The sequence below is a fragment of the Strix uralensis genome, chromosome 4 (assembly GCF_047716275.1).
Source record: "Strix uralensis isolate ZFMK-TIS-50842 chromosome 4, bStrUra1, whole genome shotgun sequence".
In the NCBI taxonomy this organism is placed as follows: domain Eukaryota; kingdom Metazoa; phylum Chordata; class Aves; order Strigiformes; family Strigidae; genus Strix; species Strix uralensis.
In genome coordinates this window covers 17,611,150-17,637,211 of record NC_133975.1, presented here as the reverse complement: position 1 = coordinate 17,637,211, position 26,062 = coordinate 17,611,150, and the positions used below count along the sequence as shown (strand labels likewise).

The window sequence follows — 26,062 nt, the reverse complement described above, 5'->3', positions numbered from 1 at the left end:
ATCAACAAAAAGCAAGTGTATGCATGTCTGTATCACTGCATCTGCTTGTAGAAAAAACTCTTCCAAATCAGAAAGTAGAACTAAGAAAGCAAGAGGGAGAAAAAAGAACAGAAATAATTTGTTCTAAAGCAGAGACGTGATCCTTCAGTGCAGCATACAGAAACCAGGTGTGAAAGTCAAGCTGATTGTGGAGGAACTCATTTGGAGAAGGAGAATCCTAAGATGTTTGAACCATCAGCACCTGAACCCAGCACCCTCAGAAGAGGATCTGTGATATTTTGATATAGTCTTTATTTGAGGACCTAGAGAAAGATCCAGCTATGGTCAATTTTGTAGGCTCTGATTAGTGCATAGAAATATGGTAACATCTCACAGTGGTTGTCACTGCACTGGTAGAAACCAAGCTGCTTGGTGTGGATCCATATATTCTGAGCTGAGCTTGACATAAGCTGACATAAGCTTCCCCTAGTCTAAGAAGACATTAGCACTGAATCTTTTCTGATTTTCTGTCTCACTCTCAGATGACAGCTCCTCTGGCAGTTACACATTCCCAGAAATGGGACCATGTAGTTTCTTGGCTTTGTCAAGACTACTGCTGCCTTCTTAGGTTATTTAGTAGTCTGAACACAAAACTTCCAGAAAAGCTGTAGATGCTCTGGGTTTAGAGCACTCTTGAGGAACACATAATACTTAAAAAAAATTTTAGGGTTCTGAACATGACTGTTTCTTATTTTATTTAGAAATGCACAGCTGTAGCAAAACAAACAAACAAAAAACCCCAAGCCCCACACTATATGCTTCTGTTAAGACATGAGGATTTAAATCTTTGAAAATAGGTCTGAGCTGCCCAAGAAGTGCATTCCTATACATAGCTTCTTTAAGTTATTTCACTCTCCTCTGCAGCAATTCTGTGCATGATTCACCATGTTATGCAAAAATGTTTTCTTTCTTAAAATAGTTTCCTGTGTCTTTGAGTTTTCTCCCAGACATCATATTCTTTATGGATTTAAAAGGCTGTATCAACACTGGTATTTTTGTTTAGGCTATAGATATGCATGTCTCTAGATCCTGTTCCTGAAAGAAGTTAGGGAGGAAGGGAACTGATTTTCTCAAGGCTTTGCTTGCTCTTTGTCAGAAGATGTTTTCACCTGGAAGGCAATGACAGTAAAAATCTACATCAGCAGTCCTAGGTGTCACTCGGCTCTCAGACTAATGTGGAAGTTAAAAATCAGAAAGACCATTAATCAGTTTTCACAGTGGAGCTTGTTGACTGGCATGAACACACTAAGAAAGTCCAGAGTTTCCAAGCACGTTCACAAGCTTTCCATAAGTAAATTTTCAAAATTGTCACATGCATGCAGTCCTTTTTATAGTGCTTTACATCCTACAAATTTATACAAAGAAATTTTGAAAGCATTGGGAAAAAGGGAAGATAAATACCGTCTAACAAAAGTTAAGAAATCTCAAGTGAATCAGTTTCACTGCTGATCTAACAGATCTACAGTCTGAAGCGATAGGTTGTAGTTCACAGGAGGCTACTGCTGGGATGAAAAGATGTTTAAAATTTCATTAGATGTTTATGGACCCAGAGGTGAGGCCCCAGTGGATTATCATATACAACATAAAGATTTTTTTTTTTTTTTTAAAAAGGATTAAACACTGACCTATTACGATCTTTCAACTAGATCATATCAGGTCTCAGCTACAAGGATGACCTTAATGGGTGATTTCCCTGACATATGTAGCTCCCACTTGGCCTTGCTTACTTTGTTTAAATTTAGATTTATACATTTTCCATGTTTAAGCAGTAGAGTAGCTGGTAAGTAGACATTTTTAGTAAATAATTGCTCATGTTGCTACTAGTTGACTGACAACAAATGGAATCCTACAAGGATTTTTATACATTTTGGTGGTAGTGATACAGCTAAGTGGCCACTTGGTAGGTGAGAGCTTTGTTTGTCTAGGGTTTTAGCATAATCATTAAATCACAGCTTTCTCTAATTGCTTCAGCTGCAGCCAAACTCAGTTGGATGGGATTCTGTAGCAAATGGAATTCTGTCACATTCAATATCAGTGTTTGCTTTATTAAATAGCATTTCTCTGGGGACCCGCATAGACTTTTGGAGTTTTTAATTTGTTACAGTATGTAATAGCTGGCTTCTGTGAAGGAATTGTTCACCAAACTGCCGCCTTATTATTACTACTGATGCCTTTTTACTATAAATGAGGCTGACAAGATAAGATACGCCATTTAGAAGAAAGCTGTACTTACTTTGCTCCGTGCAGACTGAGTTTTGAAAGGGAGCTCTTCTTGGAATGCATAAATTCTCCCATTTCTTTTGAAGTGAAAATTTAAAGTTAATAATTAAAACAAACACACAAAACCACTCTGTTATCACAACCTCTGGGTTTCCCAATTTGTGCTTCATTCTCTCTATATTTCTTTCAGTGCCTTTCAGGACAGGAACTAAATATCCTTTGATTTAGCAACCTTAACACTCTTGTCAGTGATCTATTACACTGTTGTACAATATTATAGCAGCAATAACAGTAAAAGTTTTGGTTCTAAGTATTTTTTTTATTGTAAGCAGGTGATTCAGACATCTCCATTTGATTCAGAGTTTTAATTTGTAAATGCAAATGTCAGTTTAAATAGTTCACTACTCTGTGCTTCTCACCATCAAAATTTGTAAACCATGGTGTATGCTGAGAGTCTGTGAGTGTCTTAAGCACAACCCATCCTTGCTTTGTTGGAACAACCTGGACTCCTGATTATTATTCCTTCATTAATCAGATTTGTCTGTCACATGCCCATTAGTGAGTGTTACGTGCTTGAGAAGGATAGTGCTGCACAATGGAAACAAGGAGTAACCGAGTGATCTGACAGTAGCAGAATAATACATGAGAAATGGCAATATTTGATATGTGTGGTCTTGATTTAGGATTTCCTTATATTTCAGATTTCCGAGGATGTAGGAAGATACATATGAACAATTCTGCCTCTAGTTTAATTGTATTTTGTACAGGAATTTTGTATCCAAATACAGGACGAGATAAAACACAGGACCTGAGGGCCTTTATTGGCAGCTAGGGCTAGCCAGGGAGTGAAGTTAGGAAGCCAGGCAAATAATCACATCTTCTTCATTTAAAACATTTCATACTGGCAGAAATCTTTAACCAGTGCTCCAACTTCTGTCTGCCACTCGGAGCTTTTTATATGAAACAGCAGGAACCTGGCAGCCTGGAGATCTTTGAGCGTTGAGAGCAAAAAACTTGAACATCATTTATAGGTTTTCCTGCCAAGACTGTAAAAATCTAGACGAAGTAGATACGGTTGTTTCACCCAGCTTTTCAGTTATGTTTGTCCTTCACTATGTAAGCTCCCAAAACTTCAACCAGTTTTCTTCCTGAATTTTAAGTTCTTGGTAGGTACATAGAATAGGATTTATCTTACCTACCTTTATCCCTGTAAACATTACATTGCTAGACTGAACTATTCTCTAGGCTCCCTCTACAGTCAGTGAAGAGACAGATATCTCCAGGAGGCTTTTTATCTCATATGAATTTAGACAACTGTCTTGGGGTGAAATGAATCCCAGCCCTCTTGTCACCCTCCAGCTTTGATTCAGCAAAAGTAACAAGTTCCATTTCAATGCTGGGATTTGGAGCCTTGCACAGAATATGCCAACATCTGATTTCCACTGAATTTAATGAAAAATGAATGCATAAGTCTTTTAATTAGCTTTGAAAATCTCAGCCTTAATGTTTGATTAAGTTTCAATGCACATGTGTTTGTATATCAAAAATTACAAGCAATACATGTAGCTATATTACTTTTAAAAACCTGAGCATCTGACAACTTCAGCTGATTAGTTGCCCAAATGGCTGATACAGATGATACTAATTATGCTGTAGTGTTGAAAACTGGACCAAGTAAGTAGAGTGTAAAATATGGACTTAATAACACTTCAGCACTACCTTTTTTCTTGTCTCTCTCTTAAGTAGAGTTTAGATTCTGAAACACACATTTAACACAGATAATATTTGTGAATAGAGTAACACTGCCAGTTGACAAAAATTACTTTGATTACTAATCCTAGTAAGTACAGAATGTATACAGGAATTAACTTGAAATGTACTTTTGCTATACTAAAGAAGTAATCCTTTAAAAAGATCACAAGAGGGGGGCTTCTGAGATGAGTTGAATAAAAAATGTGAATGAACTTTTAAGGAACATAATTGGCAGGTGACTATATCCCTTTTATGTAATTATTTGTTAATTCCCACAGTGTTGTTTTGCTTAAAGAATATGCACTGTTTATGTAGCAAAGATATATATTTTTTTAAATTAATAACACATAGCAAAGAACTTGATTTTGTGCTTTACTATTGCTTCTTACCAGAATTTCTGTAAAGTGCCATAACTTTTGCTTCTCTGTGCTACCTGGAATTATATAGTGCTGTTACAATTTTTTTGGGTGATATCTGAACGCCCAGAGCCACAGTTATATTATTAAGCACTTAAATGCAGCCAACAATATATAATTTAAAGTGTAGATATGCTTGTAAATAGTAACAAAAGGGAATGATTTCTTAAATGCTTCCCTCTTAAATGTTTTCTCTTTTTCTGACTAGTTATTGCTAAATTAAGCTTTTGTCCATGAGATTACCTGTCCTCTAAAGGAGATGGGACATATGATACACTGGATCTTTTCCACTTCATGTACCTTTCCAAGGAATAACAGCTCTTTGGTTAGACAGAGCTGTCCAACATTGTGCTATGCTCTTACCTGGTTTGCAAAGCTTAATAGGAAGTCATAATCTTTAATTAATTTGACTTGCAGGCTAACAAATACATACTTGGATCCCAGTCCAGCAAAGCATTTAAGCATATCCTTAATTTTAAAAATCTTTTGCTGAGTCTTAGCAAGAGTCTTCTCAAAGCCCTGTAGGGTAGAGGGTGTGTGTCATATAGAGATATATCTCCTCACCTCTATGTCTTTTCAACCCGTATAATCTTCATATAAGATAAAATCAACTCTTCATTGATGCATTACTTAGCCCTGTCACAGGGTACTTCTCCAAGAAGCTGGAATGTAGGTAGAATCATGGTTTGTCTTATCCGAGTTTCCCTTCCCTACCTGGGCCACTAGACTTGCACAAGAATAAGGCACAAGAGATAACAGCAGTATGTTTTCTTAACTCAGCTGAAGAGCTGTTTCTTACCTCTCAAAATACAGTCTGTTAGATCATAGTTTTGTCTGTAGTTGGTCAGAGGCAGGGACCTCTGAAGACCCCAGCTTTGTACTTGTCTCTAATATGTGTGATGCTTTTGTGAGACTTCCGTGAACAAAAAGGTGGTGAGAGTCCAGTGTGAAATGGAGGCGTCAAGGACTGTCTTCATCGTGTTCCCATTGTAGTATTTAAATGTTGTCAGTAATAATTTTACTTTCACTGTAATAACTGATGAAGGCATTTATGTTCACTAAATTTTAGAGCCTTGGGAGTTGGTGCAGTTGGGTAGATAGACCCAGAGAGACTCTTGTTAATGTTGCTGGGAATATGACTTTTTTTCTGTGCCCTAGTGACATACAACATTTGATGCTCTATATTCACTGATGGCAATACTAGTTATTGCCTTTTCATTGGGATAGATGGCACAGTAGCTTCCATTTACTCATACAGATGGAAGTAAACAAGGTAAAAAAGAAACCAGGTCAAAATGTCAGAATAAAATAAGAACATTCATATGGCTGACGGTAGTACAATAGATAATAGACACACTTAATATTCCATCTCTATAAACCATTCTCAAAGGCTGAGGCTGTGGGGTATTCTGTGGCAGAATAGAGAAGTGTAACTGTGGTTCATTTTTGATAAACACAACACTCAAGTCTGTGATTTGTCTGCAATGATCATGGATGGAGAATACTACTAAGGAAATCCATTACTGTTCCCAGCCAGCTAGAGACATCCTCATGCCTATTGAAAAGAGGGATCAAATTTAAAACAACTTTGAACATGGATTGAGCACGCACTGTATATACACCAAGTCCAAACAGATACTATGCTACGGGTGGAAGTGTCTATTTCTGTTAACAACTGCATATGATTTAGTTGTTAGTGCCCAGTATTTTTGTTCGCACAGCCAGAATATAGGTCTTATCCAGAGAGACCAAGTGCAATCTTATCCCATATACTTAAAAAGGACAAAAGAGCATCTTCTGCTAGTTATTGATAATATTGCTGTGAAATATCAAGGATGATGCCGTGGTGGCTATAAGGAATTGGCAGTGGAATATGTCTTGAGCCCAGCTTCATTGCTCTTTTTTCCCCCTTCTTTCTCCTATCTGTTCTTGTGCACAAGTTCCAGGAGTGGAAATAATGAATTCAAATTAAAGAAGCAGGTGAAATGACACATTTCATAAATTAACTCTTTCTGCTCTGTACTGCTTACAATGCAGTATTAAACTCTGCAATCTGTGTCTATTTGCTGTAGGTGAATAGTGAAACATGCATAGAGTGAATATTTAAGGATTCGTTTCTCTTTTGTCCATAAGATGCAGTAAAATTTAAACAATGACAAATAATAGGTTTGAGACCAGGCATTCTTCTTTGATTCTTAGACTAAACCAGATAGCGCTCTGTTTTGTCCTTTCCTGACAACTTAAGTTAGAAAATCTCTATAATTTTAAGGACTCCAATTTTAAAAGGATATCCAACTTGATATACATGTAGCATCTGTGTAGATGGAAAACTTGGGTGGCTTATATGTAATGGAATGGCTATACTTTTATAGCTGTTTGTAGTCTGGTCTTGCTATCTGCCAGCCTAGCAAGCAGTTGCCACAACTTCTCTAACAAAAAGTCTCTAATTCGGGCATATGTTAGTGACCAAATAACAAGGAAGAGGTCAACCATCTTTCTAAATATAAGAAAAATATTTCTCTTCCTCATATCGGTGCCAGCATGTTTCAGTTAATCTGAACCCCTGGTATAATTTCCTGGTGTGGACTAGCTATTTGAGAATCGAAGTGACACTTTCTCAAAGCAATGTATCTGCAAAGCTGAGGTGTATGGCCAGTATCATTACAGCATAATTGTTTTGCTGTAGAATGCTAATGTCCACGTCCCTGGGTTGTGAGTACATCAAGAAAATGGCATGAATCAATTTGTATATTTTGCAAAGCTTCTCTCTCTTTTTTTTTTCCCCCTCCCATTTTTATCTGAAATAAAATTAATTAATGTGTGATTTTTCACAGTTCCCCATTCAGAAAATGAGCTGTTACTGCTTTTTTTCCCCCTGTATTTTGTTGCCGTACAGTGTAGCGGTTTATAGGCAATAGAAATAGGATCCTTGATATATTAAGAATTTCCAGTGAATCTGTAAGAGTAGCTTTCTGTTATGAGCTTTTCCCTGTAATTCCATTGGATTCTTAAAGTCATTCCAGATTTATGTGAGAAGCAGAGACATTGCCCCCATTTTGCACCCGAGTCAGTCTCTCTGAAGCAGTATTGCTGTGGGGATTTGTTACGTGACTAGATTCTGCCATTTCAATAAAACAGAAACTTGGTGTTGTTTCTTTACTGTACAAAGATAAGTTCCAAAGTGGAATGTAAACAATAATTTAATTAATTATTAAGTAAGCTGAAGAAACTGATATGTTTTGGGCATTGAGCAGAGTTTTGGCAAGAAGTTGCAAGTATATAATGGAACAGAAAACTACTTGTGACCAAAGCCAAGTCTTAAAATCTTTCTGCCAGTTTTACTACACATTGTTTGAGAGATGGCATCCAGCCACACTAGTAAGTGAAATAAAAGCAAGCAACACCATTAAAACTGTGAATATGTGTGAAATAACAAATGGAAGGAAGAGTTGGGCATTCCTGGCAGGGAGAGGGGAGCTGGAGATTCTGTAAGATACCACTAGCTGTAAGATTAAAGGTATGTTTAATGCTGTATAAAACATGCTTTATGTTTAAGATAAAATAAATAAGAAACAGTAACAAATGCAAAAGCAATGGGAGTGGTCCTTACAAACCAGCCTTGGGCAACCAGATTGGTCCTCTTTTTCAGGTACTTTTAATAACTGCACAAGGTACCGCATATTGCTAGCAAAGGTGCTCTGAATATAAGATAGGTGTGCATCTTCTTGTACCTGTATGATAACAGACAGCCATTTGACTAAATAGGTTTCTCACCTACATACTGTTTCCGAGAAAAGAAATTTAAGACTCAAAATATCAGTGTTCCATATAGAATTTATATAAATAGCCAAAAATCACTATGCCAGATCATAAAAACATTGTGCATTGCAGGGCCAGACCTACAGATCAGTACTCAAATGTCCAAATGTATAAAATTAAGATATATGGATCCCTGTTAATTTGTTACTCCTGTGAAATTTATATCAGAACCTTAAATGTATTGGGTAGACTCAAGACGGGTCTAATTTAAAGCTAATGGAGAAAGTTATTGGCTTCTTGTACTCAGGCATTTTATTTTTAATGGTCTGTCAGTGTGCTCTGAGTATAAACATTAGTGTCAGAATTTTTTTACGATACTTATCTTGTGATTTCATAATTTGTAATGGCTGTGCAGTTTTTACAGGTGTATTTAATGGCAAAATCTTATCTTGAACTGCATTTTAAAAGCTCAAGAGCAGTTTGATTTGCTGGGAATGGGAGGAGGGAGGAATACCATTCTCTCCTTGGAGAGACAGCAGTTTCCTCATGCAGCATTAACTTGAAAGAATATGAGAAGCGTGTATGTTGCCAACAGGAGCGCGGACATATAGAGTACTGAAAATAGTAAGTGTCAACAGGGAAGGGTTTCAGGTGCCAGAAGAAAAATGTAAGCTCCCAAAGGCACTATCTCTTTTTATTTTTGCCTTGTCCAATGCCAAGCCACATAGGTTGATGTTTAAAATTCAGTTCTTTCCCTGAAAAGTGATTATGTAAAAAAAAAAAAAAAGGTCCTGTTTCAGAACAGATGTGTTTCCCGTATGTATTCAGAATAGCATTTATTTGTTTCCATGACTGTCTTTTTAATATACTATTTACACCTGTTATATGTGTGCAGCCAAAAGCGATGTGAGGGAGAGAATAAAAATCCACTTCTTGCCAGGTGCAAGCTGTGATGGGGCAGCTCTGCCTGAGGCTCGTAGGCAGCGGGACCTCTGCATCCACTCTTCTTGGGAACACAGTAGCCATGCTCTGCAGCTCTTTCCCCTCTGCAAAACACAAGCCTGTAGAAGTCTGTAATGGGGGATTAAACCACTTAACCTGCAATGGCAGCAAACTGAGCTGAATATTACTTCTATCCTTGTTAGCCACCGAGGGCAGGTGATTGCTCTTCTTTATAGCAAATTTTTCATATGGTTGAAGACTGTCATCATATTCCTTGTGAGCTGCTTCTGTCTTATACACAGCTAGGTCCTTCTGCCTTGCTTCCTATGAGTCTTTTATGGTTGGTTTGTTTGTTTACTTGTGTCTTTAAACAATAATTCCTGTTGTTCTCAGATAAATTCTTTAAGAGTGGGTGGCCCAGACCTGGCCACAGTATTCCAGAAGTGGATGGACAATAGTCCATCTGAAGTCTTTTCAGAGATGTGTTTGCTGGCATGGAAGGGAATTATATCTAAGACTTTTCCCTTATTTGCAAGAGCAACAGATTTCTGACATATTTGCTTTATGATCTGGACCATTTTCTACAGTATTGCTTAGCCAGTTATTCTCCATTTTGTATTTGTGCTTTTGTCACTTTGTTGAATTTCATCTTCATTTCAGATCATTTCAGCAATCTATCAAAATAATTTTGAATTCCAATTCTGTCCTGCAAGGTATCTGCATCCTCTCTCAAGTGTGGTTTCATGTACTGACTTTTTACATGAAGTCCATTCTGCCTTCCAAGTCATTAAACAAAAATACAGGAATTTGGAGAAAATGCCATAGGCTCAGTTGGCCTTATATTCCAGTTGCAAGATCTATTTTGGTTCAGCAATCACCATCACAGGCAAGTAGAAAAGCCTCATTTGGCTTGCAGGCTCTTAATCATGTAAGTGTGTAAGGTGTAAAGAAGAACACAGCTTGACTCTCAGATCACACAGTGAACATGTGGGACTATTAGATGGAGGGGGAAAAAGAACATCATTGTACTTAAAATCTGATTACATTTGCCAAAGAAATCAGAGTCAGGAAAAAATACTGAAACCCTAGGATTCCATTTACTTGGAGACCCTATTCAGATTTGAGCCATGCTTCAAATTACAAATAATACTGGGGGTGGAGGGGATCAGAGGGAACAATGACAGTTGTGGCAGATGACGTTTTGCTGCTTGGGTAGCTGGCCACAGCAGCATGGCATCTTCACTTCTGACCCAACTTGCTGGCTGTACTCTGCCTCCTTCTCTCCTCTGACCCATTCCTTAAGTTTATTTTAATACAAAATATTTTTAAAGTATTAAATTTTTTTTTGGTTATGTTTAGGCCATTATTTCAATGTTTGAGCGTGTGAGTGCACTACGTGAAAGGGAGGTTGCCATGGTAATTTCTCATTATTGTTGAATAGAAAAATAATTACTCTGGCAAAATCCCCCGTAACCTGTCAGAGCATAAGTTAAAGATGCCTGGGGGCAGCCTTGCCTTCACCATCCCCTTTTTGCAAGAAAAAGGGGGTGATTTTATTATTCTTTTTTTTTTTAGTAATAACTGGATCCTTTTTCAGCTTGGCTAGAGGACACCTCGTTTGGTTTTGTTCACCATTTGGCTGTGAGAGTAGTTTGGCCCACCTGTGACAAGGGTGGAGCAGAGAATTAATCAGCAGAGCATATCCAAGCTTGACAGAGGATTTATATATTCCATTAAGGCTTGGGGTTTTTTTAGTGGGTGAGGGTGGGGTGTTGCATTTTCTGTTTTTCCTTCTTGCTGACATAAAATATGCAAAAGCATAAGATAAAGACCTTGGACAGTATCCAACTGTGACAGAGTCTGGATATTTCTTCTGTCCAGGGAGGGAATCCACAGTAATTCTGTCTCCACATTTTCCTTGCCTTCAGACTTCTTGGAAGCAAGAACGAGTGAAAATATGTGTGGTTTTGAGGTGAGGCCCTGCACTTTCCTTGCTCTTCTCTGTCTTCCCCATGTGCATTTGTACCCCAACTATGTGGTGCTCCCCTTTTGCCTCCCATGTCATTGAACGCTGCATGAGTAGCTCCAGTGATACTCAACTACTGAGTTAACAAGAGCTACAAATGTGGTATGTGACATTGCTTCAATCCTTCCCTCCCCTCTTCCTTCCCTATGACATGTCCAAAAGATCCCAGTTAAGCGATACTGCAGCCTCTCTTCTGGCAAATGGCAGGGCATGGTAGCTCATAATTACTTGTTGGACAATACACTCTTGTATGGGCTCATAATGTCACCCATGAGGCTCTCCCAAGTGAAGGGTGGGCACGCAGAGGTGTGTTGCTAGAAGCTGGTTGCTAGGCTTCTGTTGAACACCTGTATTCTGTACTTCCTGTTGTGGCTACTCAGCTAGTCAATGCAATGAAGTTTGCACGTGGAAACACTCATCAGGTTTACACCAGCAAAGAGCAGCAGCTCTCTGTGACAACAGATTTCTAAGACATGGGGATTGTTTTGATACTCTGTGTGACTGAATTTTGAGCAAGTACCACAGGGCCATGATGCTTGTTGTTCTGCCGCTGGGTGGGACAAGCTTTGGCAAGGAAGGTGAATTACAGGCTCTGACCCAGTCAAGAAGCTTTTTGAGGGTCTCTGGTAGAAGCCAGGATGCTAAAAGCTGTCGTTACCATTTCTTCATTGGATGCTTGGCAAAAATCAAAGTTGTGAGGCAGGAAGGATACCCTGATTAGCAGTTTGGAGTGAAATCCAATAGTAATGTCTTCAGGAAAAACAGGAGCAGAATTAAAAAACACAGATAGTTATTTCACTCCATGTGCACATACAATGAGTATGACAGATGCATGTTTTGTCTTAAATTGGTATTTTATCTCAGAGCTTTTTTTTCCTGTGAAGGTAACAAATGTTTTCTGGCTTAGTTATATATTGCTCGGGCATTAAGAGGTACTCAGTGCTCACTACGCTGAATGAACCTGGCCTTGCATGCTGGGAAGGCAGCTGCCGTGAGTGGGATAGAGTGGCTCTGAGGGGTGCGGCTGGGGCATCTTCAGAAGTGTATTCCAGCTTTGTTGCTGATCCTGTGTGCTGCAAGTGACTTAAATGTCAGGGCTTCAAAGGAGCAGAAGAGACTACACCAAACATTTCAAATCCAGCTCTTAAATATATCCGTAGTTTTTGAATGAAACAATTGGTGGATGCTGTTGTTGCCGGACTTCTGTGAAAACCCTTGCAAGTAGGACCACTAGCACAGGTGCTAGGCATCGAGGTTTGGATGCCTGTCGTTGATCACCCAGGTCTCAAAATGCCTGGTTCGATTGTCAATGCCAACAGACCACCTGTAATGGTGTACTGATATATGCTTTACATTGTACACTGTATTAATAATTGCTATGTTCCAGCTATGTGTATTACTGTAAGTCTAAGTATACACAGGTCATCTTAAAATATAGTTTTCGCTTCATGTATCACACTGAAAGGTAAAGATTTCTCACAACAATTACATTTAAGTAACTAGCTGGTATTTAATTAACCTGTTGGTATTTTATTAACCATTGTATTTATATTAAATGCATTGGAATGGAATGGCTATTATATTTAGTTTCTAAATAACTTTCTTGTCAGTTCATGCTGATAATCGGGTTATGTAGCATTACAGAATTAAGTACCGAGGTTTTTTCATTATTAGGACCAGGCATTTGAGATACACGGCCTAGAAAAGGGAGTAAAAAGTCGTAATTACTTTATTTGCAACTAAGTTATAAAACCATTTTTAATATTTGAAGAAAAATATGTATTTAGCACATATTTAGTGTGCTCGATATAATGAAAGACAGTTTATTGTATAATAAACTAAACATTTTAGCTTTTTCCTTAAATTAGTACTAGAACTTTAGGAAAATTAGTTTGAAATATCATATCGACATCTATTCTCCAAAATCATAGCTGAAGAATTGCAAACTATGTGTGATCCTGTTGAATTTCTCTTACAAAGGATGAACATATTTTCATTTTTCCTCCTGTTAAGTGAATGATCTGTTGCTTCCTAGGATAGTGACAACCTCTGGTGGGATGCCTTTGCAACTGAATTTTTTGAAGATGATGCAACCTTAACCCTTTCATTTTGTTTGGAAGATGGACCAAAGCGATACAGTAAGAGATACATTTCTTGTTCTAATTTTAAGCCCAAGTTTCTAAATACAGTTTATCTACAAGGTACAGATGCAACCCTGGCAGTGACAAAGTCACTTGTTTGTATTGTGACCATCAAGTTCCATTGAAGAATTGCATGGATTGGGAATCCATTTTTTTGTGGAATTCCTCTGGATTTTATTACATGAAAATAAATTATTTCCCAGTGGAGTAGGGCAAATAATACAATATAATCTTTGGAATTTTTTAATTAATTTGCTTTGGCTGTGCTTGCACTCTTTGTTAATTTGGTTTCTGCAAACATTCAGGTGTTGAGTCTTGTGAGCAAAATTGTTCACAGAAGGGAACTTTGTAGCAAATTTCAGTATCATTTCTGGAAGGGCTTCCAGATTTAAACAGAGATCAGGAAAAAAATTACCAAAAGCTATATCATTGCTGGTGTAGATAATCATTATCCCATCAGCTGTGTGGATTTATGCTGTTTGTACACATTAAGGACCTGCCCTGGATATTTTCTGAACAGCAGTGGAAGTATAGCATACTCTCAATCAAGGACTAAATGAAGGCTTGAATAAAAGTGAAGCAGTGAATAAATCTGATGGCATTGGTATCCATTGCCTGCATACATTGAGCAGGAAAAAGGAGTAAAATTCATTGAACAAATTGTTTGAAGTGAATAATTCACTCAGCTTTAGCACTAAGCAACAGAGAGATAAGTAAACATTGAAAAACTGCATTGCCAATTGTTTCACTCCATTCAGAGTGACCCCTGCTTTATGGTGACAGCTTGTGCTCTCTGCTTAATGTTCTGAATCTTGCAAGGTTCTTCTTTTTCATGAGAGTGACTGACTGTCAGCGTATCACTCACATACTTCTAATTCCTTTTATCAATTATCTCAGGTATTTATTTGACAAGTGTTACTTACCTTCTCCCGGAGAAAAAATAACAGCCACTTTGAACGCACGTTCTGGGATTAGTGTTGACAGAATTACAGTTTCTTGCCTTTCAAAGCAAGTGATAACTCTGTAAAGGTCCTCAAATTACAGCCTATAGCAACATTGGTAACAGCTGATCTGTCCTGATTAGGTTGAGTCAACTTGTCAGATATCAGATTTGCTAGTTGTGTTATCAGTCCAGAAGGCACAGATACATCAGCAAAAAAGCAATTAATGTCCAGTTAGATCAGAGGGAGTTGTGTTTCTGGAAAACAGTGCTGCATATGAAAGAATTTGTCAAAGAGTAAAATATTCCTGTTGTCACAAATGCTTGATAATGGTTGTGCTATCTGTAACTGGGACAGTTTGGTACGGGGCAATACTGTAATTCTTAGCATTGTTGCTGATAAGTGTGATTGAAAGATCAAATTACTGTAGGCACGTTTTCAAAAGCAACTCGTACATGAGATTTTTCCTCTGGTTTTAATTTCTGATCTCTGCACAAACTGTTGTTTCTTTTGGTGATGTTATTATCAGCGTCTGGATTTAAAGCTCAGCATTTAGGGCTCTTTCTGTTCATTCATGTTTCCTTTCCTTCGTGAGTAAATATTCATGTAATTCTGAACTACAGTATTAGTGATTCTTTCTAACACAAGCAGTATTCCTGTTTAGTGATACTCTAAAGAGCATGCCTGAGCTGTTCCGGTCTGGGACTTCCATTGCCATCTGAGCAGGTTTTGAGAGAAGCCTCAAGGATGCCAGGTTGTGCAAGTTCCTGCTCGGTAACATGCCCAGCGTTGCTTGGGGAGGGTGCAGAGTGGAGGTTGTGTGTTACGAACAACGCTCTCTTCCTGCCAGGGAAGTCTGTGCCCAAAAACACATCCAGGAGTTGAGAACAGAGCAGTCTGCTCCCCTTTCGGTGAAAACGTTAGCAGAAAATCGCTTCTACCTGTAGCGGGTCATTGCTGAGCACAGAGACCTGATTGAGGTCTCCGTTTTGCCTGCCCAAGCCAAGCACACGCTCCATTACTACTGTGGAGGGTCTTGGCATCTCCCAAAGACATAATGTCACCCAGTACCTTTATTCCAAGGAACCAGTGAAATCGCTGACCAGTGAAATGGCTGGGGCTCCTATTAGGTAAGCCAGAGTATGCTGAGTGGTGACACCACCAAGTGTGGAGTTTTGGAAGAGATGAAACAGAAGTGCCTGGTCTCCATCTGCACTGTCCCCAGCGAGACACCTGCCTCCCTGCCCAGCATGCACACTCCTTAGTATGTAGTGGGCATTAAAAACATTGGAGCTGGCTGAGAGGGAAGAGAAAAGACAAATTGTTCTTGCTCTTGCAGGCACAAACAATACTGGAGGGAACCAAGATTAGGCCCTAGAAAAGAGAAATAGGCATCCTTTGAGAAGTCATTTATAGAGTTGAAAGTAATGAAAGATGCCAACCTCTTACCTTTGCTCCAGGATTCAGCTCAAAATTGCCTGCCTTTGTCTTGCTTCAGCCTGTGAGAGATTTGCTTACATCTCTGACATCGGTTGTGGCTGCCACCTCATTTTCTTTCCTTTGGGCAATGGTTTCCCTGTCTTCTGGAGCAAACAAATTCCAGAAAAAATTTTGTGGAGGTGTGTGTGGGGGGAAAGGACAAATAGTTTTTGTCATCCATGGCCACAGGTTTTCTCTGGGTTATGGCAATTCCCAGTCCTTTTCCCTCCTTGTTCTCAGGGACTATCCAGATCTTGCTTTAAGCCACCAGAGACAGCGAGGAGCATGCTGTTTTGCCCCAGGTTCCTTCTTCAAAGCCCTTGAGAGCGTTGTGAGAAGCTGCTGGGAACTTGCATATCCTCTTCTGCTCTTTTCTAATCTTGACTGCAGTCCTCAAACCCCTCTGGGGCTTCTTTTCCATGCTTGCTTTAAACTTTTCCTTTCCATGGGTTTCCTATCACAGCCTTTTTCCCAGCTGGCACGCTCTGCCCTCTGCTCTTACCTGGACAGCCCAATGCCACAGCCAGTGCAAATGTTCAGACCATATGAATCAGGCCTGTAAATCATAGTTTGTGTTAAGTGTTACAAGATTTTAAAAAAAATACTAAATTTACTTGCCTCCAATTTCTTTTAATTTTTAATATACAGTTCTGGCCAAGAGACTATAAGGGTTGTAAACTCACTTTTTTTTTTTTTGGTCTCAGAAAACTAAGCTGCTTATTTAATTTTATGGCCCCAAACTGAAGCTTTATGAAAAACACCAAATATTTTAGGCCTGCCTTTCACATTACTGTGTTTTACAGCATCCTCTCTATACTGAGAAAAGCAGTTTTCTTCCCTTTGCTACTCTCCCTCTTGGGTCTGCAAGGTTTCTCCTTGACTGTCAGCTCTGAGATTCTTTAATTTGTAGGGAAAAATAGATATGGGTCAAAGTGAGGATTTTAAGTCACTGGGTTATGTTTACTTTACTTGGCACAAGACAGCACTATGTACTGATACTTGAGCTAGCTTTAAATGTGCCTGTGTATCAGTATGGCACAGCATGTAAAGATACTCACTGTCGTTGTAACCAGGACACTTACTTATGCCCTGGGAAGAGTAGAGGTCTGTTAGTTCAGTGATCCACCAATGCTAATTAATTTGATTGCCAGGTTTGTTAGACCTAGACCAGTTATCTTTGCAGAACATTTTTCTGCCTCAGATAGATGTGTACTTGAAAGCCCAGCTCAACTTTTCACGTGGAAATCCTCTGTCAGACCTGAAATCACTGCTGTGCCCATCTTTACAGCTCTTTTTGTCTTTCTTCAGTATTTTATTTCTGTAGATGCAAGAACTTTACCTTCTGCAGTTCTTCCTCCCTGGTACAGCATTCCAGAAAGAAGATACATCCACTGAAAATGTATGGTTTTTTCCTGCTTGCTTATACCCCTCAGCTACTCTTTTGGTCTGCTACCCTACTCATGTTATTAAATTCTATGTTGAAATTTAATTTTAATGAGAAACGCTACAGAAAATAAAGATATATTTTAATGTAACAAATGTGTAAATTATGTGTGTTTTCTCTAGTCTGGCTTTTTCACTACAGTGAGATGGAGAGAAAGCTCACACATTCCAATGCCTAAAGACAGAGAAAGATTCCCAAAACCAAAGAGATGCTACCTGTTTTAAACTGCATTGAATGATATTAAACAGAAACTAAGAAGTAAACTTGTGAAATTCATTTTACAGTGAGAGCAAAAAGAAATTTGCTTTAATTTACTATGCCCTGATTTATTGGGTCGAGAAGTAAATATGATTTAAGCAAAACCAAAAAAAGAAAATATACCTAATGGAGCAGATTTTTTTTTTTCCTTGTTGTGGATAAAACATATTCGTTTCCTGTTAAGAGCCTTCTATCCCTGTAAAAGAGTAAATACTAGACTCTGATCCATTGTTGCCCAGGTTCTTTGTTTCTTAGAGACAAAATATTTCCCGAACAGATAAGAGAAACAAGTTTGATTGACAGCTCTTAGCAGAGTCTCATCAGCTGCTGTGCTGACAGCCTGGTGATGCGCACTGTGCTGATGTGGTAGGGACTGACAGGTGATTGACAGCCCAAGACTGTGGAGACAGGAAAGATGAAGCATGCTCAGTAAGAATAATGTGCAGTGTTTATGCAGCACTGCAGAGAATAGGAGCTAGAAAGTTAACTCTTTCAGAGCAAAGTGACACTGTAACGCATAATGGATGCAGTTGCTACTGTACAGAAAATTAGACCTTGTCTACATTTCTGTTCACTGAATGCTTTCTGTTCGTGGAGGAGCTATATACTGTGAGGAAGCAAAAGCATAAGCTATCACATTTGTAGCTGTAAAAAAATGTCATGTGTGGTAGGTATGATGGAGTCCTCAAAATGGATTTATTTAAGCCTATAGATGTAGAATGTATTGAGAATTTCAGGCACTTTTTATGGGCTTCCATCACCCAATTTTATATGGCGCCGCATAATGTTACACAGCAGAAATTTCAGAAGGAGACAGTTGAGCTCTTTTGCTCTCTATATCCCTAGAAAAATACCATGATTTCAGTTTTATTGTTGCTCTGAATCTGTAGCTGATAATTGAATATGCTTTTTGTGTTATAATTGCTACTGCAGTTTGTGTTTGGAATGTACAATATAACTATACCATGCTTTGCATTTTATGCACTTATTGTTAATTTTCTCTGTTTGGTGCATGAACGCTGCTTGATTTTTCTTCATTTCTTGATTTTTGATAACTGGAAAGCCGGGGTTTCTGGGCAGTAGTTTCAGAGTACAGTGAACTTTGGGCCAAATGGTGAAAACATCAGCTTTAAAGTGCTTATCTAAGTTTCTCTGTGTGCCTTTAGAATATATTACATAGGTGTATTCTAGACTTTACTACAAATTATTTAGAGAATACACAGGGAGTGAGCTGCAACAGATTCATTCTACCTTTGTCCCTGTTGATAACCTGTGTGATACAGGTAACTTTACAGTCCTTTGTTGGATAACTTCTGTGGGGGTTAATGGTGGAAAGCTGCATCTAGCAGGCATTTCTTACAAGCAGGGAACATAGTTTGGGAATAAACAGGGAAAGTTCACCACACATTAGCCACTTGCTTAACCATCGTCAAAAAGATGGTTTTGAGAGGCTAGCATGCTACATTATCACCTCAGCTTTCTATAAAACTGTCATCTGGCTTCTCTCACATAACTCTTACAGAGAAAATTAAATTTGTCAAGAGAAACAGATTGTAGTATTTCCAGGAACATGCTCTTTCTTCTTCCTTTTATTTTTTTCCCAGAGAAATCCCAGTCATTAAACATGATTTGAGCATTCAGGTACAACACAGTAAATTGGCCTAGCTTAGTAAGTGAGACAGATTATTCTGTACAACTGCCTGGTCTTCATCTTTATATACCACTCTCCTACTTTTGTTTTTTTCAAAGTTTCTTGGCAATATTTTTGAGTTCAATTTCAGAACAGAGATTAAAATTTCATTAAAATCAAGTCTAACAGATCCACAGTGCCTGTGGATCACCAGTAGCACCTCCACCCCCCAGCTAATGATTTCTAATTGTTAATTACTTCTTAAAATTAGTGTTTTAAGGAGTTCTCAATCCTTTTTACATATGCTCTATTAAAACAGCATATTAATAATTTTTTGTAAGAATATAAGCAATGCACTAATAAGTCAAATGCATTACAGGTATCTAAGTGTATTACACCTATGCACTGATCTTTATCACCCAAACTTCTGGAAGCTCATCAAAGAATAAAATGAGATTTGTTTGACAAGACCTATTTTACATAAACCCATGTTGACTGGCATTAATTACATCCCTTTCACTTCAATCTTCGTCAGTTAAATCCTGTATAATTTTTTTCACTATGTTGTCTGGATTGATATCAAGCAAGTGTATTATGTTATACACTTACCTGACTATATAGTGTCCCTTCTTAAATATCAGCATAACAGTAGCGCGTTTTTTTAATTCCCTCAGTAGGTTTTTTTTTTTAATTATTATTTTGTAACACCAGACAGAAATGTGCAAAAGAAACTCTTAGAACTGCTAATTTTAAAACATTTACTTCTAATAGATACTATTTAAGATCCTTCTTAGCTGCTGATGGACTAGGAAGCACTTTTCATCTCAAGATCAACATTCTTTCCAAAAGTAGACCAAAAAAGCTTTTTATATATTGATGCTAACAAATTATCTGTTTCCAAATTAAATTAAGTTTTGCATAAAATTCAAGGTCTTTCTTTTTTTCTCTAGCCCATACAGTCATGGATTTTTCACTGCCACCTTCAGCATCTTGTTCTAATATTTATATTTCATAATGTATTTTTACAGAATGCTTACCCCTTTTTTACTCTTTGCTTTTACATTCTATATTCATCAGGGTTTTTTCCTTCTAATTATTGCCTTCCTTTTTCTACTAACTTTTTTGCCAAAGTTGTTTTCTTTCTCACAGTAGAGTTGTGGCTTTTGGATATCTTAGCAAGTGTGTTTAACAGATTCTTAATTTTCATACATAGTTTTTATCTGTATTTTGTCCCAGTCAGTTGAGCTTTGGTGAATTCAGTATTTTGAAGCACCAGCTCTATCTCTCCTACTGATTGGGACTGCCTTTTCTTTGACTGTACTGAATGCATGTTTTGGATAGTATTTATGCAAAAACATGTGGTCTGATTGGAGAGTGTGCAGAGGAAAACAAAAGCCTTGAAAATAAGACTTACAAAGAAAAAGGAAAGAATTTGAGTTGGTCAGTCTACAGAAGAGAAGATATGGGAAAAAGGAGAGGGAAAAGTGGGCTAGTAACAAGACCTATCAAGGAAAGGCATGTGGTCTCTTTTCATATCCATGATGAACAGGAGAAGAGATGATGGCCTTAAACTGCATTTAAAAAGTACATTGAGGGGTTAGTTCCTACTGATAAGAAAAATTAGATGCTGGAACAGATTCCATGGGGAGACCATGGAGCCTCCATCAGCCAAGGGGCTGTGTCTGACCTGCATCTCTGATTCCCTAGAGTTGCTGGTCCCAAAGCAAGTGCCAGCTTTCAGCCCCCTATTCAGTTCAGTCTCAGCCATTGCAACAAGTTCCAGAATGTTTTTCTCATCTTGGGTGCTAAACTTTTTGTGATTAAAAGCACCCTACTATTTCTCATTTTTAACAATATGAATAATGTTTTTCTAATACTGCTGGCTATGCAAGACTTCCCTCATGAATCTTCCACCAATTTCCTTCAGAACATGCATTTTTCTTTTTCTCCATATTACTGACAGGTGCTGAAGGAATAATTCCTTCTAGTTCCTGATTTGCGATTAGCAGATATGAATTAGACCTTCATCTCTGCCCACTGCAGGCTTGTTAGTTACCTTAATGTTTCTGCGCTTCTGAGTTGTCGATACCTCTAAAATACAAAAGGGCTTCTTTACTGAAAAGTGCCAAATGTGCAACATGTGTGTGCATGCACATATGTACACAGACAACCTCGGTTAGGTACTTCATGGAAAGGTTAATCATGAAAACTGTCCTATCAACTTCTTTTTCAAATGTCTTACGAATAAATGCAAGATTTCAGATATCTTACAAATGGGTATCTCCAATTTTTTCTGCTTGTTACTAAGCATGTTATACAAATCAATGTCGGAGAACCTATGTCTGTAAAGTGGCACCTGGAAAAGGGCTACTAAACTCCTAATGTGAATATTGCACAATTATATATAGCCTCTAATTGCAATGCCACACCAAAATCGCAGTCAATCAGATCGATCCTGCTGCTGTATAAACAGATTAAGTGATAGGCCCTCTTTGGGAGAAATCATAATATAAAAGGACATTATAGGAGTCTAGGGTCCATTCAGAGAGCAGGAAAAATAAAGGCAAAATTAACATGAGAGAATCACAGTGATTTATGGGCTTTTTTCCCTGCCTAATACAAATCATCCCTTTGTTGCAGTTGACTTTTGTTCACGCATTTGGTCCAAACTATGTAGCGTTCAGTTCCTTCTCTCTGCTGGAGACAATGTTAATAAAATGCTGGAAATCCATGCAAAGTAATGGAAATCAATAGCTTTTTACACCAAAATATTAAACAACTTTTCACTATTACAAATTCAGGGTAAATGATTTCTTTCTTTGCTTAGCGTCACGACAGTTGTGAGGAAATGGTCAGTACTTTTTCTGTTTTGCTAAATAACTGGCAGGCAGATCAGTGTTTGGCTTCAAATGGCATCAGTACATTAAATATGAAGTTTTTTTAAAAATTGAGAAATAAAAATGTTGCTATACTAAAGTATTTTAAAATATTTTTAATGTGAAATTGAAAATGGTTGTTATTACTTCAGCTTTTATAATTATCAGGTGATTTTTAAGATGGTCAGTTAATATATGTTACGTTCTTTCAGAAAAATGTTCTAACATACTTAAAGAATTCCTGTAAAAAACAAGACTCAGTCTGAATATTCATCCAAATCTAGAATTATATGTGTCTTCCCCTCAGCAGTCAGGAAGGATTTTTCTGCATTTTTTATTTCTTTTCTTTTATTACAATGATCTTGTTTCTTTTTCAGAAGTGAAACACCCCACTCTATGAATGACCTAAGCAATACCATTTGTGGTGGAGCATATTTTCATACTGTCATCTCATTTCTAGACCAAAGAGAGGCATTTAACTGAGTATAGTAGTTTTACCCACGACCAGTATAAACTATAATACTTCGGAGCGTATGGATTTCCTGGAGGTATTAGAAACGAACTTCCTTTTATAGAGCACTGAATAACTAAACAGTGGACCGTCAGACTTTTTTCTTCTCTTTCTGAATCCTCAGGTGTAGGTGAATCAGAATATCAATCCTAATGGGTCTGGGAGCTTTAGGTATATTATCATAACTTTATAATAATTTGAAAAGTCTGTATTGTGCATATACACTTAACACTGCAGGTAGTGGTGTTGCAGACCTCATGGCTCTAGGACACTAGCAGGACAAGGCTTGTAAGTGCAGATGATCTTTTTTAAGTTCAAATAATAAAAAATTCACTGCAAAATATGACCTCTACCCACAAATTTAATCTCGCAGACATGTATGCACACACAGATAGAGCACAGTCAAATATGCAAGTGTGCATCCTAATACAGTGGTGGGTTTATTACACAAATGTGCATGTTTGTGTTTACTGTACAAATAAAATTTTAATAAAACTTTTACATTGTATTTCAATGATGCAGTAGTGCTGTTCCACGTGATGCACCTTATTTTTAGGCATTAGGTATTTATTGTAGTGCAATATTTTTAAATGGTTTAGGAGAACACAGTATGCAACATCACCAAAAATTACGGAATCTTTGTAGAAATACATTTAAACTGGGTCAGCTGCAGCACCATGATTAGTAGAAATAGAGCCAAAAGCTGACTCTGGACAGTGAGATACTGTTACCAATTCCATATTGGAAGTTTCCTAGAATTAATATAGTCATGAGGTTTTTTTTAAATTCTGCTGTGTATGAGAAGGTTGAGATATTATACAGTGGCTATCGTTCTTTATCATATTGAATTCTGCACTCCAAATTATATTACCTTTAAAGTATTGCTGACATTTTGCTGTTCCACTATTTGATCCATACAGGTTTCATACCATAGTATTTTGAGTTCATTCTGGTGCATATTGCAGTGTAAGCAGTACCTTGCATTTCTTGTTTCTTCTCTCCTTGTTTTCTTGGAGAAGTGCGTTCTGTGGAATATTTGTTTAGAATTTTTCAAGACAGATGCAGCCAATATATAGATACTATTAAAAATTCACATCAGAGGGGACAGTTTATAGGAATGTATATTGGGTTTGGAACAGAATGATTGAGATTTGTGATATTCCTTTGGTTTTGTGGAGTTCAAATTACTCTTCTACTGAACTACTGGGAACACCTTGTCTCCTGAAGGACATTGTTTGGTGCCCAACTCTGCCTGCCCAGGAGGAAGTGCTAATCCAGGTCTAGTGTTCCAGACCCGCTCTTTTTTGAAGGACATTCACTCCAGGTCATTGAAAGTGAGTGTTGGTATGTTGATTTTATATTGTATGGGAAAGCCAAGAGAAGGAGTACAGGCTAGCTCTGATGCACTAGAGATGGCCTGGGCTGCTGGGGAGATAACACTGCAGCACATGGAGTTAGTTGCAACCATGTGATTTCATTGTGTAGGTCTGTTTCATTGCTGTCACCCAGCCAAGACATGAGGATCACCATTCACTGGTTGGGAAAAATTTATTGCCCAAGGGCCCTAACACATGCAGTTTAGCATTGGACAAGTCTAGGTGATGTCTCTTCCATACCTGTACTCCAACTTGTAAGAGTGTTCCTTCAGCCAAAGGGACTTGGACCTTGACTACAGTGTCTTGAAAGTGCTATTCCTTCATTATCAGTGTTGCCTTTTTCGCACCATTCAGCTTGAAACAGCTGCTTTTCATCTGTGACCTGGGCTAATCTTAAAAGTTTACCATTTTGGATAATGGTGGAGGAACATGTGCTGAGAAGCACCAGTGGACAGCTATCTGTTCAGCAGCAGCTTTTGAATCAACATCATCTGTGCAGTTCACTGGGTGCCTGAAAGTAGATGTTGACCATTTTGTTGTATCTTTTAAAAATCCATTACTGCTCCCATCTCCATTTGGCTATGAAAAAGGCTTTTATATACAATTTCATCTAGTCCAGAAATATTAGAATACTGTGTAATTCAATTTTATTTTTGTCTTTAATGTCTGGACCTGAATTAATAGGGCATTACTTTTCATCCTGATATCAATCTTGTTCCTTTCATTCAGATCCAAATTCCTTTGTAGTACATGATTTAATTCACTAAAATGAGGTAAAATGAAACCCTGGTCCAGGGAGCATTAAACTAACATATTTTTGGTGGCACATGTGATAGCAGCAGCCTGCTGTATAACTGTTTGTGTTTCTTTCCCCTCTTTTAGTTGTTCAGAGACTAAAACTTTTTCACTCTCAAGAACCAATATATGTTTGTTCCTCACCGCCCCCCACCCCTGCCTTTCAGCCTTAAGGAAAATCAGCTCATCCATTATTAAATGAGATTAGAAAGATTAAAAATACACTTTTCTTTTATAAAATCAAGTTACTGTGATTTTTTTTTTAAGCAATCCTGAAGTCAAACTAGCTTGGTATTCCCTAACTGAGGATCAGTGTTTTGTGGCAAATTAGCTTTGATTTGACAGCTATTTTTGTTTCAAGATTGTATGCACACCAGCTTTTCTGCTGAGGCTTGGCTCTTAGGGACAGTTGCACATGCATGGCTGGCTATGCATCAAATTTTGTAATCCAAAGGGATGCTCCAGGTCATAGAGAAAAGAGAAAAGAAAAGAGAAAAGAGAAGAGAAAAGAGAAGAGAAAAGAGAAAAGAAAAGAGAAGAGAAAAGAAAAGAGAAAAGAAAAGAGAAGAGAAAAGAAAAGAGAAAAGAGAAGAAAAGAGAAAAGAAAAGAGAAAAGAAAAGAGAAGAGAAAAGAGAAGAGAAAAGAAAAGAGAAAAGAAAAGAGAAGAGAAAAGAAAAGAGAAAAGAAAAGAGAAGAGAAAAGAAAAGAGAAAAGAGAAGAAAAGAGAAAAGAAAAGAGAAAAGAAAAGAGAAGAAAAGAGAAGAAAAGAGAAGAAAAGAGAAGGGGAGAGGAGAGGAGAGGAGAGGAGAGGAGAGGAGAGGAGAGGAGAGGAGAGGAGTGGAGTCCAGGCAAAGAGATGTTGAACCAGAATGTGGCCTTGCACCAAGAAAATGTTTATCAAGTTGGAAAACAAAGGAGTATCTGCCCTTTTCAGGCTGCTTCTATTCATTATTCTGCTTTTCCTCATCATGCGTGCACAACTAAATTGATTGAACTGGTTAGTAGTTTTATAATGAAAATGAAATAGAGGGTATCTTATACTGAGAGAAGGGTTTAACTTAGTTTAGTAAAATGTGCATGACCTGTAATGTGAATTTGTGTACAATTTAAGAACTGTATTATGGTAGGGAGAAGGTGCTCAAGTAAATAGGAAGAGTCTGGACAATACATTCCAATTTGGTAATCCAGCATCTCCAACCACCTTCAGAAAGGTAGCGTTTGTACTCTTAGCACTCTCAGGGGCAGCTTGTTGATTTAAGATTATAATCTGTTGTGCTAGTAGCTGGAGGCTACCTCGATGTTATTAAGCAGTGCAGCGCACTAGGAGAGGATCTGAAGAGCAAAACAGCTGGTGTTGAGGACATGACGTCCACACAGCACATGTTTTGTAGAGGTTTACTTTGGACTAGGTCCAATCCCATCTAGTGAACTAAATGCCTGTTAATGGCTGGCATGC

General features: G+C 37.9%; 1 protein-coding gene across 12 annotated transcripts in view; it reads left to right on the top strand.

The window, feature by feature from the left end:
* The window catches only part of LDB2 (LIM domain binding 2), a 378,161-nt gene that overhangs the window by 222,803 nt on the left and 129,296 nt on the right, over window positions 1-26,062 (top strand). For all 12 annotated transcript variants that reach the window (XM_074865849.1, XM_074865848.1, XM_074865846.1 and 9 more), the window contains one exon: window positions 13,190-13,292. In XM_074865849.1, the coding sequence (XP_074721950.1) occupies window positions 13,190-13,292 (103 nt within the window). The remainder of the gene's footprint in view (window positions 1-13,189; window positions 13,293-26,062) is intronic.